The following is an 18059-nucleotide window of genomic DNA, read 5'->3' as shown; positions in this document are numbered from 1 at the left end:
CCAGAATCCGCGAGGCTGGTCTCCGAAGATGGTGAATTGCCTGGAGTTTCCGGAATGTTACCTGGTTTCTGCGTACGTTTTCTTCATTGCTTATTATTAGTCGTTAGTTTTGGTCCACTCGGTATTTTATTTTCCTGGTATCTTTCGAATGTCTGTGAGCGTTCCTCAATCTGCCGAGGCCCCGATGAGAGATTAACAAACTCCACACGGGATAAAGATTTAAAGTGGAATATTTATCATTTTATTTAAAAAAAAAGTGAGACGCGAACTTGGGTCGAATACGCATATGCTGTTTGGTGAATTGTACTTCATTGCTCCACAAATAATCGAAGTTTTGAGCATACGATGAATGTGTCTAAAACCTCAATTTTTCCAAAAACTTCACATTTTATTTTCTCGGAAATTAAGAATCATCGCTGAAAATACTTTTACTTAGGTATACAGAGACGGTCCCTCTACAACATATATAGTTTTCATAAAAATCAATTATTAACAGATCTGAAGACTCCCTTGTAAAGTAGATCATATTTTCATCGATATTTGTGCAGTACAATGTTTAGATTTCTGAACTCATGGAAATGTTCTAATTAACGCACATACAGTGATTTTATATTTAAAACTGCACTACGAGATAAATTAATAAAATAAAACAAAAGTATATAAACAAAATGTGTCTTAGGAAGTTACAACCATATAAACTGATTGTATTATCAATATACTTACTATTGTTTAAAGTTTAAACTTTAAACAATACAATTATAGTTTACACTTTAAACTATCCAATATGCAACAAAAAATCGTGCAAATATAATCTTCACTTTTAACAAATTTATTTTTAGCAGATTTTACATAAAAATGATAATGAATTGAATAAATTATGGGTTATTTTTTTAATTATCTAAACCATATTTTTATCGTATTCATACGACGTAATATTTAGTTTCCGAGAAATAAGAGATTTCTAAATTAGAGAGCTGTTTCAATTTCAGTGCCTTTCCTTCATACAATAATTCCTGTGTAATATAAATTATTTTTTGTATCAGGAGACAGTTTGGGCTTAACGCCGGCAGATGATAAAGAATTAGCAGTGCACGCTCTAGGAGGATGCGTGTATTTGTTGAAGGAGTTTCTACTTGAACAGCAATTATTAGCGCAAGGTTGCTTTAATACTTATACTCCACCTGACTTTTCAGCCGCGAACAGTCGCACAGGTCTCAATTACGCAAACACCATGATAATAGACGCTGTTACGATTAAAAATCTGCGACTCTTTGGAGAGGGTTCACTCATTAGTATATTAGATCGTTGCTGTACTGCATTCGGCAAAAGGTAAATGTCGAATCTTGTGTTTTTTTAAATATATGTATTCTATATTATGTAAACCAGGAAATATGTGTTTTTAGATTACTGCGTGAATGGATCTGCAGGCCATCTTGCCTTAAAACCGTTATTATAGAGCGCCAGCAAGCTGTGCAGGAATTAGTGGATCGAATGGATGTAACGCAATCAGCTCGCGTAATTTTGTCAACTCTACCAGACCTTGAAAGACTTTTGAGCAAGCAAGTTGCAAAATTTTTTTAAAGATTATTTCACTTCTGGAAATCTAAAATATAAAATAACTGTGTTCAACATAAAAAGCAATTTTATAACTGTTGTGACTTTTTATATATAATTTTATATATAATTATTTTATAATATTTTTAAATCCAACAGAAATTAAGGATAAGAATCAATTGTATTAAAAGAAAGGGCATTTCTTTCTCAATAAACTAATGTAGAAAAATATTCATTATGCAAATAATGCGAAAAAAACCCTCAGAATTGAACACTAGGATCCTAAACTAGATGCGATCCGACTACGTACGTGGTTTATTTAAAAAATTCCAGAACTAGTAACCCAATGACTTACACTCATTATTCCAGTAGCACTGCTTATTATTGTGGGATTCCTTAGTAGTAATATTCCAATTTGGAACATCACTTTATGTCGTTATAATTAGCAGTTTAAATAAAGTTATGTTTGGTGCTCGTTGCGATTTTATGGTTTTAATTAAAAAAAAAATTTACGTGGTAAAAATGGCCAATAACGACTCTTACTTGCCAATAACGCAGCGCTTTAGAAAATAGAGCAGCGAGAAAGAAAAGATCTGAACATAAGCAAATATAAGGAATAACTTATACAGATCATGTTGGCCGCTATTTCGCAAATTCTGGAGCTTTTTGAATAGTCCACGTATATATATCTACTGTTTTTATGTGAAGTCTTTCTAATCAATTACTAAAGAATTCTTATACTTTTACAAATTACGAAGTTATAAAGCTTTTTTTTTGTCGTACACAGCCATTAATTTAATTAATTTATAATATATTTCTTTGTTCCAACAGGATACATGCTCAGGGAAATGCAGCTAAAATGAAAAATCATCCTGATGGGAGAGCCATAATGTTTGAAGGTCCAACATATTCGAAAAGAGTGATTGCAGATTTCACTACAACACTCGCCAAATTTGAAGAAGTGCTGAAGTTCATCGAATTGTTTGATGGTATGCCTATTTTGTTTTTTTAATATAACACATTTTTATGGTAATTTTTGTGTCTGATTTTGTGAATAATTTACAGATTTTGAAAGTAGTTTGATAACCCGCTATACCCGGTATGAACCGAATGGTGATTTTCCACATTTAAGAGAGACATTAGACTACTTTAAGGTAAGATTTTTATTTCTAACTTCTCCGATTATTTCTTTTTCTTTTTATTCAATAAATTTATTTTTCAATAAATCTTATAATGATTTCAGACCGCATTTGATCACGAAGATGCTAAGAAGCAAGGATGCATTGTTCCAAAAAAAGGAGTAGATGTTGAATACGATTCAGTTCTCGCCGAGCTCGCAGAAATCAAGAAAGACCTAGACAAATACTTGGAAAAACAAAAACAGTATTTTGGTGTAAAAGTAACATTCTATGGAACAGAAAGAAAACGTTATCAAATTGAAATTCCAGAGTCGCAAATTAAGAAAGTTGGTCCTGGATATGAACTACAGTCGCAAAGGAAAGGCTTTAAACGTTATTATACTGCCGAAGCAAAGGCAAGGATAATTTATATTTTTAATTCCAAAAAATTGTTGAAGTTTTTTGTAAAAATATTAAAATACAAAAAAGTTTAGCAAATTTAATTAGTAAATTTAATCATTGTAGGAGCTTTTGGCAAGACAAATGAATGCCGAGGAGCATAAAGACAGAGTGCTGAAAGATCTTAATAGGCGAATATTTGCACAGTTTAGTGAAAAGTATGATACGTGGCATACGGTCGTTTACAAATTGGCCACCATAGATGTGCTTATTTCTCTTGCAGATTACGTGCGAAACGACGATATGTGCATCCCGGAGATTCACGATGGATCGGATGGCAAGGCAAGAGTAATAAATATCATGGATTACACAGGCACACAAAAAAGTGGTTGGTCCGGCGCACTAGACTAGTCATTCTTTATGTATTTCGACCCGCTGAATCCGAATCCAAGATCAGAATTGCAAAGTTAGCTCGCATTTCCTAACCTCAAAAAAATTTTTTTTTAATGTTGGTCCGGCGGATCAGACTAATCAATCCTTATGTATTTTGACCCGCTGAATCCGAATCCAATGGCAGAATTGCAAAGTTAGCTCGCATTTCCTAACCTCAAAAAAATTTTTTTTTAATGTTGGTCTGGTGGACCAGACTAGTCTATCCTTGTATATTTTGACCCGCTAAATTCAAATCCAAAGTCACAATTGCTGAATTGGTTCATTTTTTCCTAACCTCAAAAAAAATTTTTTTTATAATGTTGGTCCGGCGGACCAGAATAGTCTATCTTTATGTATTTTGACCCGCTGAATCCAAATTCAATGTCAAAATTGCTGCATTGACTTACTTTTTCCTAACCTCAAAAAAAATTTTTTTTTAATCTTAGTCCGGCGGAGCAGACTAGTCTATTTTTATGTATTTTGACCCGCTGAATCCAAATTCAAGATCAGAATTGCTGAATTGGCTTCTTTTTTCCTAACCTCAAAAAACACCTTGTAAAAACAGTTTGGATCACAAATGTATAATCGGTAACGTGCAGGCTTACGTAATCACATTACCCGAGGAAAATTCAATACGTATGACAAGTTTGAGCTTCTGTGAATAGCGTAGAAAATTTATTCGTTTTTTCTATTATATCTTTTATTCTCGAAGGTTCTGTGCAATGGTTTCTCTTACGTTTCTTTCCTTTTACAGAGACATCACGTTTGAGCGTCCAGCAGAAATCAGCCATCATATTCATATCCTATTTGCCTTGATATCGATACTCCATCTCCTTGATGTCTTGATGAAATCTTTCTTCCTGTTCTTCACTATAATCACCTAGATTTTTGGGAAGTAATCGAATATGAGAATCTAAGAAATGCAACTTAAGATTCATTAGACAACTTAGTTTTCTATAGTTCTCCATCATTTCCGCTACCCTTTCTCTGTAATCTTGACTTTTGTGGTTTCCTAGAAAATTTTCCCCGGGTAATGTGGTTACGCAAGCCTGTACGTTCCGGATTATACATTTGTGATCCAAACTGCTTTTACAAGGTGTTTTTTTGAGGTTAGGAAAAAATGAGCCAATTTAGCAATTCTGACATTGAATTTGAATTCAGCAGGTAAAAATACATAAAAATAGACTAGTCTGGTCCGCCAGACCAAGATTTAAAAAAAATTTTTTTAAGGTTAGAAAAAAATAAACCAACGCAGCAATTCTGACATTGAATTTGGATTCAGCGGGTCAAAATACATAAAGATAGACTATTCTGGTCCGCCGGACCAACATTATTAAAAAAAATTTTTTTTTGAGGTTAGGAAAAAATGAACCAATTCAGCAATTCTGACCTTGGATTTGAATTCAGCGGGTCAAAATACATAAAGATAGACTATTCTGGTCTGCCAGCCAACATTAAAAAAAAATTTTTTTTGAGGTTAGGAAATGCGAGCTAACTTTGCAATTCTGACATTGGATTCGGATTCAACGGGTCAAAATACATAAGGATTGACTAGTCCGGTCCGCTGGACCAACATTAAAAAAATTTTTGAGGTTAGGAAATGCGAACTAACTTTGCAATTCTGACCTTGGATTCGGATTCAGCGGTCGAAAAATACATAAGGATTGACTAGTCTAGTCCGCCGGACCAACCACTTTGTGTGTGTGTGTGTGTGCGTGTGTGCGTGCGTGCGTGCGTGCGTGCGTGTGCGTGTGCGTGTGCGTGTGCGTGTGCGTGCGTGTGCGTGTGCGTGTGCGTGTGTGTGTGTGCGTGTGCCTGTGCTATTGATTATTCATTTATCGAGATACGACATAAACGTTATTCTTACAGATATTTATTAAGATAAAAGATGGAAAACATCCCTGCATCGCATCTGATAATTTTATACCAAACGACACTTTATTGGCAACCAACGGCGCTGCTTCTTTCATGATTCTAACAGGACCGAACATGGGAGGTAAATCGACCCTTATGCGTCAAGTGGGTCTGATCACAATCATGGCGCAAATAGTAAGTTTCACGGAAAATATACGCAAGTAAAATGCTACTGTTACTGCTACTGCTACTAATAATTTATTATATCGATTAATTTAATTTTCTTACGTAATTAGGGCAGCTACGTTCCAGCTAGCTCATGCTGCATCACGCTAGTGGACCGTATTTTCACACGATTAGGTGCGAATGACGATATTTTGACCGGTCAAAGCACATTCTTGGTTGAGCTAAGTGAAACTGCTGCGATATTGCAACACGCTACGCCCTATTCGCTGGTTCTTCTCGATGAATTGGGTAAGCATAAGCAGAGAACTGCATATGCATATTAAGAAGTAATAATATTCGTATTAATATAAATAACTTTGGAATATAAGTCAGAATTGGGAAAGTTACTTTGTAGAAGTAACTAATGGCGAATTCAGTCGGACTGCACTAGTGCATACTGAGTGCGTCCTCGTTTAGTGTAGTTTAGTGTTTTCCATTCTGAATACAAACAACAGAGTGCGAAACACTAAATAAGGGCGCACTAGTGCGCCACTGGTGCATCTGAATTCGTAAATAAATTAATATTTTATTCTTGATTCATTTCTCTCAAAAAGTTACCGTTACATGTTATTGATTCTGAAAAGTAGTAAATTACAGTTCTATTTATTTACGAATTGTTACTTTTTAGTTGCTTTTGTATTATTTTTTGTAATATTTATATATTGCTATTTTAAATTTAAACAAGAAAATTTTAGTTTTAACATTATTAAAATATTTTACGTATTATACTTGATGTGCAATTTTTTATATAACAAGTTTTAGTTATTTTAAGAATTTTAGGATTGATATTTTTCTAAAAAGGTAAACTTCATTATAAAATTATCATAATAATCCAGGGCTAAAGAGTAAAGATCCAACATTAATGTTATATGATAGATATTATATTTCGAAAATATATCATTCTGCTGTACGCAAATTATGTTTATGAATAAATAAAACAAAGAACTATATGAAAGTAATTGCTGAATTACATAAAAAAAATATATATATAAACTGTAAAAACAATTACTAAATTACTAAGTTACTAGTTACCAAGTTACTTAAATTGTACCAGAATGTAATATTACAATATATTAAATTAATAATCTATTTTTTTAGTGATATTGATGCTTAAAAACTATGTACATATCCGCTTTAAGGGCATCCACAGGATTTTTTTAGAGGGCATACTATAAAATATTTAGATCAACAAATGTATGATTTATACTTATATACTTTGTAGTATTAAAGCCATGGTGTGAAGATACAAGGTGAACCATTGCGCATGATGCCATGACGTCAGTATACGTCACGTATAAGTGAGCCAATAAAAAAAGGCCCAGAATGCAAAATTAAAATGTTGAATTAATTACGTATTATTTGCATACATTTACAGGTCTTAAGTATTTTTTATGTGATTTGTGGCTTTGCTTACAAGACTATCGCGCACAGGACACTCTGAAATATATACAGACTGCTACATACATCTTATACAATGCACAGCTATATTTTTTATAAAATCACTTACAGATCTTACAGTATGTTTTTAATGTTGCTCGTAGTTTTGGTTTTACTCAATAACGCAGGCTGTCGCACTGGAACACTCTGATTATTGCACAAAAATACTCAGGCTATCGCATAGGAACGCTCAAGAACACTCCGATGTACTGAATGCAACTATATTGGATTCTTGCATTCTGGATCATTGCTGATTGGTTTTATTACTTTAGACTACTGCGCATCTACGGGAATGGTTCACCTGGTATTCTTACACCATTGGTTTGTTCGCGTCGCCATGCTCCGACATGCTCCTACTCACTCCAACGCATTCTAATAGGTTGGCGTCATCGGAATTAACGTATTGGAGTGCGTTGGGGTGAATAGGAGCATGTTGGGGCATGTGACGCGAACAGACCTCATGATTAAAGCTTTCTCACCGCGACAGGGTAGGTGTAAGTCGAAAAAGTTTTTTGTAAACAAATTTTTTTTTTAATTTTGTTATATTTTTTGTGCTTTATTAAGAATTCAATCATTTAGAAGTTTTTTTTAAGTAAATTAAAAATTTTTGAAGTAAATAATTTTTGTAAATTAAAGAAAATAAACTTTTAAAAGTTTGAAATTAAGTATTTAATTGATATTTAATTAATCGGATAATCCGACTCTCTACCAGGGAGAGGAGGGGAGAGTAAGTGTCACGCTTGCGGACGCCCATGATCCCCTCTTTGCGAAAAACTTTAAAGAATTTGTTGTAAAAATCTCAATCTCTTTCTCTATTGTTTGAATCTGAAATCTTGCATTCTGTGCAGGCGTCTCAACGGTGCAGTTCGACCGTGGCATTTAATGTGGTAATATTTGTTGCAATAACAATGTATACATAATTTTTGTCTTGTAGTATTATACTTTAAATTCCATAATGTTCATCATAGATTGTCTCTGTTATAAAAGAATTACAGATTGTTCCATTGTATTTAAAAGTAATATAAACAATTTTATAAGATTTAAGATAAAGAGTTTATGTAAGATTTTGTTGCAATGCATCGTGGGCTGAGAACGTCCCTGAGAACTTGTGCCAAAATTATAAAACTAAAAGATTAACTTTTGTAGAAGTATGGAAATGCCTATAAAACAGTTTTAGAAATCGCTAATTTTATTTTTTGATATTAAAATTCGAAATAACGAATTCAAAATGGCGGATCATACATAGCGGATATAACATTTCATTGAAATTTTGTAAAAATAGATACATATTATTTGTTGCTAATAGTGAATTTAACATTTTTAGCAAACAAAGCATGTTTTTTGTTATTGTAATATATACCTCTGTTATTAGCCTATATTGGCCTACAAAATTATAGTTTCCAGAATTTACCACGTGGAGGTTACAGTACGATTTTAGATTTTATATTATCTATTTGTTAACTCGGAGGTTTTACTGTGAATGTCCTCGCCTCTCACTAATCGGGGTGCTTTTTTATTGCGAGTTTCCTCGCCTCTCACTAATCGAGGTGCTTTTTTATCGTGAGTCCCTTTGTTTCTCACTAATCGGGATGTTTTTTTATCATGAATCTTCTTGCCTCTCACAAATTACTACTTTGAACAATTACGAGTCTTCTTCATTAAATAACACTATATCATCCAGATCATGTAAATTAGGTATAGATTCTTGAAAATGAGCACCATTAAAATTATTTTCATCATTTTCACTATTATTATCACTAGTATTTTCATCAATTTCGTCCACACTTTTTTAGGAATTTCAAAGAGTTTAATAACTTCTGGAGAAAAAAGTAACTTTTTACGGTGACCACATTGAATCTTAAATCATTATCTTGAAGTTTCAAAACCTGACTTTAGATTCGTAATCAGCGATCTCGAAAATCCCTATATACCGATTTTTATGAAATTTGAAAATTTTTCATTCGCCATGTTGGATATGTCATTTTAAATTAAAAAAATCTGATAGCGAATTCATAATCAGCGATTCCAAAAACCCCTATATACCGATTTTCATAAAATTTAAAAATTTTTCAAAATTTTTGTTTGTCATATTGGAGCTGCCATGAGTTTCGAAAATCTGATGATGGATTTGTAATTAGCAACCCCGAAAACTCCTATATACTGATTTTCATGAAAAACCAATTTTTATAATAATTCATGACTCAAAGGTTAAACGGAGCGTTTCAAACAAATCTCTTCGTATATTTGATAAAAAATATCTAAATAATAAACAAGAAACTGCAAAAAAGCACAAGTCAGTTTTAAAGCGGATATTCTGTAGATTACAGTAAAATTAGTCTCTCCCAAGAAAACTGCGGAGCCTTATGGAGCAAAGGATAAATAAGTGGTTATATATGCAAATATCATTGTATTACATAAATAAAATTATTAATTAGTATTAAAACTTTATGAATATTTTACAACTTGCCACATTTATAATCTTGTTTTTCTTATTTACTTAAATAAAAAAGACAATATACAGACTTTAAAATTAGAAATCTTCTAAGATAAAAAAATATTTTACGAAAAGAAATTAAAGATATCAATTATATATATATATATATATTTGGTTTTCTGTTTCTATTAAAAACAAACCAATTATTTTTTTGACGTATAATTTGAAAAATGAGTTTTTTAAGTATTTACTTAAAAATTTCTTGATTTTGCATTAATATTTTTAACTTGGTTTTTGGTAACTATTGAGGATATTCCAGCCATCTGTATAATGCAGAGATTAGTTATTTTGTTAGTTTATTAAATAAAGTTTACTTATTTATTTACAGAACAACTAAATTTATAATCGCAATTAAATTTTGCATAAATCGTTTCGAATAAAGTATTTATACAAAAAAATTATTTACAATCATATGGACTTGCAATTAAATTGACAAAAGGCATGAATTTTTCTAATTATCGGTATTTTATATATAAAGGTTTTTTAGATTGCTGGTTACAAATCTGTTGTCAGAGTTTTAAAATTCAATATGGCGGATCTAATATAGCGGATCAAAATTTGAAAATCAATCTTAATGCAAATTTATGCAAGGGTTTTTGGGGTTGTTGATTACGAATCCGTTGTGATTTTCAAAATTTAAGATGGCCGATCCAATATGGCAAACAAAATTTTTTAAATAATGCTTGATTAGCATGAAAGTAGGCATGTAGACGTTTATAATGTTGTTAATTACGAATGTATCGTCAAACCCATAATCTGAATTAGTAAAGTAAAAAGGCAAATGCAAAAAAAACAAGGCAAATAAAAAAACTTTGGTCTTGTAAGTTCTGCAAGGTACGTCTGTATTTGAGCACAAAAAACAACTGTTTTCTGAAATTTTATAGCAAATAATATATGTAACAAAATCCTGAAATTAGAATCCTAATCATTCTGAAGATTTCGTTTACAGGATTGAATCGGTCATCTTGAATTTTGTAAATCTAACGATACATTCTCAATCAACGACATCAAGAACTCCATCTGTCAGTTTTTGTGCTGATCAATATTACTTTGAAAATTTTGTTTGCTATATTGTATCGGCCATCTTGAATTTCGAAAATCTGACAAATAGATTTGTAATCAGCGACCCAAAACCCCTATATACAAAATTTTATAGAATACCGATAATTAGAAAAATGTATGCTACAAAAAGATAGGTGGGTCTCTAGGTGACTCACTGTAACACAAAGGATTAACCCTTTGCGGCATGGTGATTAATATATCGACTACCTATTTTGAAGTCTTTTTTTATTTTTTGAACACCAAATACTGCATTTTATTAATTTTTTTTCTTGTAATTTTACTTCAGCAAAAGTCTTAATAGTATTTGACAGGGTATAATTTTCCTTTATTAGTTAATTTTGTTACATAAATAAATAAGTATAAAAGTTTTTTCCACAAAAAAATTCATGTCAGAATGAAAGAAGAATCATGAATCCGCGAAAATCAGTATACTAGAAAAATACAAAATTTTTGAGTACGGTAGGCCCTAAAATATTGTAAATATTTATGAAAATTACATAATAATTTTTTCTTCAGATCTTTGAATACAAACAACTCATAAATGATATACAGTTTTTTTTTGGGTCGCTTACGAATCCTTGAATCATCAGATTCAAATCCAAGCTATCGATTGAGTTTAGTTAGGATTTGATCGATTTAGGGCCGATTTCACTAACTCCGGTTACCTTAACCGACCAGTTATTCCATTGGAATTGACCAATCGTATTTGTTGTTAAGCAAAATTAACAAATGCGATTGATCAATTCCAATGGAATAACCGACCGGTTAAAGTAACCGGAGTTAATGAAATCAGCCCTTAGCAGTTTTTAAATTTTGATAATCTCGGATGTTCGCCAATCGCGTATGAATTATGGATATATGTATAAACTATCAAGATTATCTAAAAATACCTCCCTTGTACATGCGCATTCGCGTATTTCGCACACTAAGCGATGACAATCTGCCGAAAGAAATCAATTGCGCATGCGTGAGGGAGGAAAAATTGCCCCCTTTACTCACTTTTCTTGATATAGAAAAAAATAGATAATGCTCTATCTATATATCTATAGTATAGATACACAGTCGATCTTGTACTGCGCGTTCACTTGGCGAACCACTACCGTGTCTCTTGATATCCTTGCTATTAAAAATTACCCAATTTCAGGATTGAATGTTTATTATTTTTTATATAATAAATTAACATTCACACATTATTCTGTATCTCGTAGCATTTAATTTCGCGATTTAATTTCTAGAACTTTATTTTAGTAGTCAAGTCTGTGTAATAATTTTGTCGCAAGATTTTTATATTTTACTACCGTGTCTTTTAATCTTATGGAAAACTTGTCGGTTTATTATTTATCACGTGGAAAATTGATAAAAAGTATTTCCTTATTGCAGGACGCGGTACATCAACCTATGACGGTACAGCAATAGCGGCTGCAGTTATTGATGCATTGACGAAGCTGAAGTGTCGTACGTTGTTTTCGACGCATTATCATTCTTTAGTTGAAGATTACAAAACCAATGAAGAAGTCACGTTAGCTCACATGGTAAAAAGTTTTGACATATTTAAAATAGAATTATTCAAAAATATAATAAGAAATTATAATTACACTATTAATTTATTGCACCTGATATATTTGATATTTATACTTAATGTTTTGAGAAAATTTTTGAACTAGTTGTGCATTTTGTATATGTTTACGCATTTTTAATTTTCAGGCATGCATGGTAGAAACAGAAGAGGAAGAGGAAGTGTCACAAGAGACCGTAACGTTTTTGTACAAACTCAGCAAAGGAGCATGCCCGAAATCCTACGGATTCAATGCCGCTCGACTGGCAGGCATATCATCTATAATTACCAGGAGAGCGCATGAGATAGCCAGCAGAATAGAGCAGGAAACTAATCATAAGCATGTTTTTAACGCTCTTTGTAAAACCAACAACAGTATTGAAATTAGAAATCTCATTGCTACCATTTAACGTATTAAATATAGTTTATGTTGAATACTTGTACAAATATTTTTGAAGATATTACTGAAAAAAACGATTGCAGTTGAATTTGCGACTTAACAAAGAATCTTTTAAACGATAAATTAAGAATAGCGTATGAAAATGGACTTTTTTGTTTCATATATTTTCAAACAGTATTGATAAAATAACAGTATACACAGGAATATAATTAAATTCATCCATCATTTTTTATTTAGAAACAAAGTTGTAATTATTTCTGTCTGCGAAGCTCACTGATATTACTCGTATGTATTACGTAATAGTAATTTTCATTTAAGATATATCTACTTTTTCGATTGTATTACATTCTATATTAATCTATTTTCATAATAAAAATTATTACAAATATACATATATATAATCGATTTAAACTTATAGAGTATTTTAGTTCTTTATGGTTTGGGTAAAAACGAGGCGAGACGTCTTGCTTACAAAATTTTTATTAATCATTGCTAGAGTATAAAAAGACTACTTATGACGAATATAAATGCTGTGTTACAATGTTTAACTCACACCAAACGACCGCGTAAGAATCCTTGCGTGGAGAAAGAAGAAACGATAATACATGTGCATGGCTCTTTACTATAAAATAAATACATTCAATTATAAGTAAGAAGAGAAATGAAGCGACGACGTAGACCAGTACATGACGAGTCGGACTTGTCAGGCACGAGCCTTGCTCCGTCGCCCATTGAGAAAAGAAGTATACAATACCGATAAATAGATAAATAATAGTTTCGCGAATAAATCGAGTGTCGTGCAATAATGGCGACCTTTTGTTTTTGATATTCTGAGAGATCCCCGATAGTCAATCATATGTTTACATCAGTGTCCCAGTCTCCTTCATCAACTTCACTAAACTCAAAACGTCACCGAGAAAAATCTCGTAAGCAAAAATCATTTTTGGTCTTCTCTTTAATCGTTCGCACAATAAATCATGCGATTGAAAAGGCACGGAGAGATTAAGAAAGCACTTGAAACTTGGTTTTAATGGTTTATATATAGTACACTTTTTATTTTCTCGACATAACACATGCCTATTTCTAATGTACAGCTCCGAGGTCTCCATCTCGCAATTTCATTGTCAAACGCGCTGTTGCTACTTTTCAGTCCATTCCTCTCACGTTTCCAATTGTTCGCAACTTGAATTTTCCTTCCTATTTTTTATTATAAATTCGCGGTTATTCTATTTAAAATGTTAATAATCCTATGTGTGTTGTTTTAATGTTTTTTCTTCGATATATTTGTTTGACACTTGGCAGGATTAATTAATGCAACGATTTTTTTTCCTGTTCTCATTTCTAATCAAACGCCGCATCGTATATAGTAATTGTAGTTCTATAATCTCGGTATTCTTCTGTATGCGTGTACTTGAATATACGTATCGCATTAGCCCTTACTTCTAGGTAATGAACTCTTTCTTTGATTAAATGGAATGACACGCAACACTGGAAACAAGCAAAACGCCGCGATCGCTCCATGGATTTCGAAAAGCACGAGTAAAAATATCCAAACACTTGTTGACAAATATCAACAAATCAAATATCATAAAATGTTGCGGAGGGTGCAATGATTTTAACATTCGAGTTACATTACAAGCTTTGTAGTTAATTTATTGACTGATATAACAAAGAAGCGCGCTTATCAACAAATATTTCAAAATATAAACTAAACGTAAATGTCTTTCCTTTTTAGGTTTGTTCTCTAGTTCGTTGAATCACAAGTATCTTATATATTTTAGATATTTTCTTACTGTTTTCATTTAAAAACAGATACTTTTGCTTCTTTTAAGAATTACTTGTTCTGCGCCATTTATTTATATGATTTATTATATGTAAATCGTTGCCGATAGGAAATCATGCTTTCTAGCGAAGTGATTTACGATTTCGTTCGCCGACTGGCGCGAGAAGGTATGTATCATACACAGCGATGATCGCTTTAATATACTTATAATACAGTTACGCAATAAAATCTATGCCGCCGTTATTAATTGAAAGACCTGTAATTTATGTTCAAGAAACCCGGAAATCTTATGTTCACCCTTGCGCAATTGTTCTATGTTGACGAAAACTATAGAAGCTTAAATATCCAGAGATACTTCTGTTTTTACTCTATCTTTGTTCTGTTTCTCGATTCAATTTTAATTAATTTTGCATGATTAATCTTCTTAATCTCATGTGAAATAGAACATAGGATGCGTGATTAAAATCTAGAAAATTCAGGAAATATAATCTCGATTTATTTAAATACGATCTCTACTATCATTTGCTGATCGAACACGACTCCTAGCTCATTTCTGTGTTGCAAATATTTAGGGTTCCATGATTTCATTATTACTTCTCTCGCTCTTTTATTGAATCCTTTCGGGACAATAAACATCAAACGTTGCTAAATGTCTTTGAAAGAACTAGTTACATCTAAAATTAAAATCTTACTGTTTTCTCTGAAGGCCAAAAAAATTTCTCATCGAGAATTAAGAGGCTGAAAGTATATACTCTTTCTTTATGTATACTTCTATGTACTTCCTCGAATTAGTATAAAGCGAAGGAGAATAATGTCTAGAGTGCTAATCCACTAAAACCCACATATATTTTGCCCTTCCCCTCCTCTCTCTCTCTCTCTCTCTCTCTCCCCCTCTCCCTCTCATATCTCTAAGAAAAATCATAGAAAAAGTATTATCAATCGTTGTAAGTATATGGTGTCAAAATAAACTTCTTCTGCTTGCAACGCTCTACGGACGATTAGAAGGCTCTAGGTGGATTGCAGGTTTTAATGGGTTAAAGAACCGAAAGAATTAATTGGGGTGCACCCATCCGATGGGAAGATGGGATGGGACATGACGATCCCGGTGATGACATCGTCCTTTACCAGAGTCCGGATGAATAGCCACCAGGTGGGACGCGATTGCGCATCGGCGGCTTCACAGTCACCGGTGACGTGTTGTTTGATTTCTCGCCGTTGCTGCTAGAATTTGAGCTGGCGGTTCCATTCTGCATGACCGATCCGTTCTTCTGCACCTCGGATGCGTAGCCGATTCCGGTTACCGGATTGCCATCTGCGGAAACAAGTTTTTTCTCATTAGTAAATTTGTTATAAGTAGAGCTCGACTAATTCTAATATCCAGATTATTTAATCTTCTAATATTTTCTCCAGAAATCTAGAATTAATTACTGATGGTGATTAACTTTAATTACTATTATCTATTTGTCCTTTAAAATTTGATCATCGAAGTTTATTTAAAGTTAATCAACGACTAAACTCTATTGGCTGTAATCGAAAAATTTAATTATTATTATTATTTAGTATTATTAAAAGATTTTTTATCTTCCAAAATACATCGCTATTTTTAAAAAAGGTCTAATGATCGATGCGCAACGTTTGAACATAAATTGTGTATTTTTGGTCACATTATGCAATTATGTAATCAATAATTGTCAAATATTTGCCAAATTTTTTTGAGGAATAAATTGCATTGGATTATTTGTAGAAAATAAAGGCATTTTATACATAATCGAGTTTTATAACAAAATAATTGTGTTATCTTGATAATACATGTTTTATAAAGATTTTTTTTTAGAGACAGACATATAGACAGACATACCTCAAGTATAAAAGATTGAAAAGCACACAAACTACGTTTAATTTCCATATCATCAAACACGCAAATGTCTAGCATTCAAATAATTCAGAATAGACACACACACACACACACACACACACTCTCTCTCTCTCTCTCTCTCTCTCTCTCTCTCTCTCTCTCTCTCTCTCTCTCTGTCTTTCTATTTACGTCGATTTTTCTTCGGAGTAAAATCTCTTGCGCAAGAATGAGATTAATAGATAAGAGAGAATTTAATAAATTACATTCCTACGTGTCTGACAGAAGACGTTGGCAGATTTCAAAATTCTAGTCAAAACCATCAAAGCATCACATGCTTGCTATCACGTACACATTCACATTATTACATAAGCGTTAAAAAATATAATCAACAAGTATTGGGCCATTAATTAATTAATTTATTAAAAAATAGTCGACTAACAATTACAAAAAAAATATATAATCATAATTAATCAAAGCAATTAATTATCAAACGATGTTCTATAAGTAACTAATCAATTAAATTTTTGTTTAACTGATTAATTAAAAATTAATAATAACTATATTTGAGATTTAATCGATTGTTTCAGTAAGTCAAATATTACGTAATTGAATAAAAATAATATTAATCATTAATTCTTAAGGGGATGCTGAACTGCCTCTCAAACTTGATCGAGGTCGATAATGTAGAGTCATTCGTGCACATTATTTATGAGATTTCGTATATATTTCTTTTATAGATTTCGAAATTCTTTTCCAGAATTAAAATACATATATTAATATTAATCTCTGAATTAAACTAGTGCTCTGTTTCTATTGCCGGACCGTCTCGGACTGATTTCTCACTCACACATATATACGAAATTTTCTCTGAAACTTTTTTCTTATACCAAAGCTTCTAGCTTATTTCTGCAAGCATTTTATTGTTCTTTCATGTAATAAGATTAGTGCGTACTAGTTATTTGTACGTACAGAGTCTTTAAAACTTATGTGTTACAGATGAAAGATACGAGACGACTGCACAAAAGTATAATTTTCTAACTTTTTTCGTTTTTTACATGAAATTATAGGTAGGCACTATTTGTTATTGTCTATACTTTAATTTTGGAGAAAGATTTTTAATTCTATGAAATCAGTAAAAAAATAGGCCTAATTAAAAATAATAACGTTCAATCGGTAAAACAGACGACTCCAGCATTCCCTTAATATTATTTAAAAAATTAGAGGTATTTATAATTTTTATTAACAATTACGAACTTAAAATATTTTGGTCGTATCACAAATATATTCAAATTGATTTTAGTTAATAAATTATTTTGTTTGATACCTTAATTAATGCTATTAAGCTATCAATTAACACTTAAATTTATTATAAACTAACAATTGATTTTTTAATCAGTGATAATTATTTTCAATGTAAATGAATTAACCACAATTATGTACAACAATTTATTTTAATTGATTCATTTTATTAATTAAAAATTTAATCAATTAATTAACATAAGATCGTATATGTATATAACAATTAAAATCAAGTAAGGGCCAATAATCATAGCGAAATTAAATGTTTAATAATATTTTTTGTGCAATTTTCTAATTTTTTTTAACTGTGCACTTTTATTTTCGATCTCAAAGTGCAACTCTTAAAATGGAATACTAATATCGCAAAATTAAATCGATTATCAATTAATACTGATATGCTTAGTAAGCATCTACAAAATTCCCCAATCCCGAGATTCTGTAAAGAATTTGTTGCAAAAAATATTACCTTAGGATATAAAATCACACAAAAAATATTATTTAAGCATTAAGATTCGGTTTGATCGTTATTGACTTGTTCTTGATTTTAAATGATTGATCCTTAATTTACTTATTTCAAGGAAACTAAAGAGTT

The 18059-nt window shown here is 31.7% G+C and overlaps 2 protein-coding genes and 1 long non-coding RNA gene across 9 annotated transcripts in view; 1 reads left to right on the top strand and 2 right to left on the bottom strand.

Moving 5' to 3' along the window:
- LOC105831306 (probable DNA mismatch repair protein Msh6) overlaps positions 1–12919 on the top strand; it is a 59429-nt gene extending 46510 nt beyond the window's left edge. Inside the window, exons 11-20 of one of the 4 annotated variants that reach the window (XM_036291369.1) lie at positions 1044–1329; positions 1404–1559; positions 2386–2543; positions 2620–2708; positions 2798–3088; positions 3198–3413; positions 5373–5552; positions 5654–5831; positions 11956–12107; positions 12280–12919. In XM_036291369.1, coding sequence (XP_036147262.1) covers positions 1044–1329; positions 1404–1559; positions 2386–2543; positions 2620–2708; positions 2798–3088; positions 3198–3413; positions 5373–5552; positions 5654–5831; positions 11956–12107; positions 12280–12540 — 1967 coding nt within the window. In that variant the 3' untranslated portion in view covers positions 12541–12919. Of the gene's footprint in view, positions 1–1043; positions 1330–1403; positions 1560–2385; positions 2544–2619; positions 2709–2797; positions 3089–3197; positions 3414–5372; positions 5553–5653; positions 5832–7867; positions 7907–11955; positions 12108–12279 lie in introns of those variants that run through there. The other 3 variants (XM_036291370.1, XM_036291372.1, XM_036291371.1) reach the window with 3 other exon arrangements.
- Positions 6446–7861, bottom strand: LOC118647122. Its single transcript, XR_004964435.1, has 2 exons — positions 7090–7861; positions 6446–7019 (listed from the first exon to the last, which is right to left on the bottom strand). It is a non-coding gene; the product is annotated as an uncharacterized LOC118647122 (long non-coding RNA).
- Positions 12920–13551: 632 nt separating the features above from the next.
- The window catches only part of LOC105833817 (microtubule-associated protein Jupiter), a 166231-nt gene continuing 161723 nt past the window's right edge, over positions 13552–18059 (bottom strand). For all 4 annotated transcript variants that reach the window (XM_036291375.1, XM_036291376.1, XM_036291373.1 and 1 more), the window contains one exon: positions 13552–15625. In XM_036291375.1, coding sequence (XP_036147268.1) covers positions 15435–15625 — 191 coding nt within the window. In that variant the 3' untranslated portion in view covers positions 13552–15434. The remainder of the gene's footprint in view (positions 15626–18059) is intronic.

This window comes from Monomorium pharaonis, chromosome 8, assembly GCF_013373865.1.
Source record: "Monomorium pharaonis isolate MP-MQ-018 chromosome 8, ASM1337386v2, whole genome shotgun sequence".
Taxonomy (NCBI): domain Eukaryota; kingdom Metazoa; phylum Arthropoda; class Insecta; order Hymenoptera; family Formicidae; genus Monomorium; species Monomorium pharaonis.
This window is presented reverse-complemented; position numbering and strand designations above follow the sequence as displayed.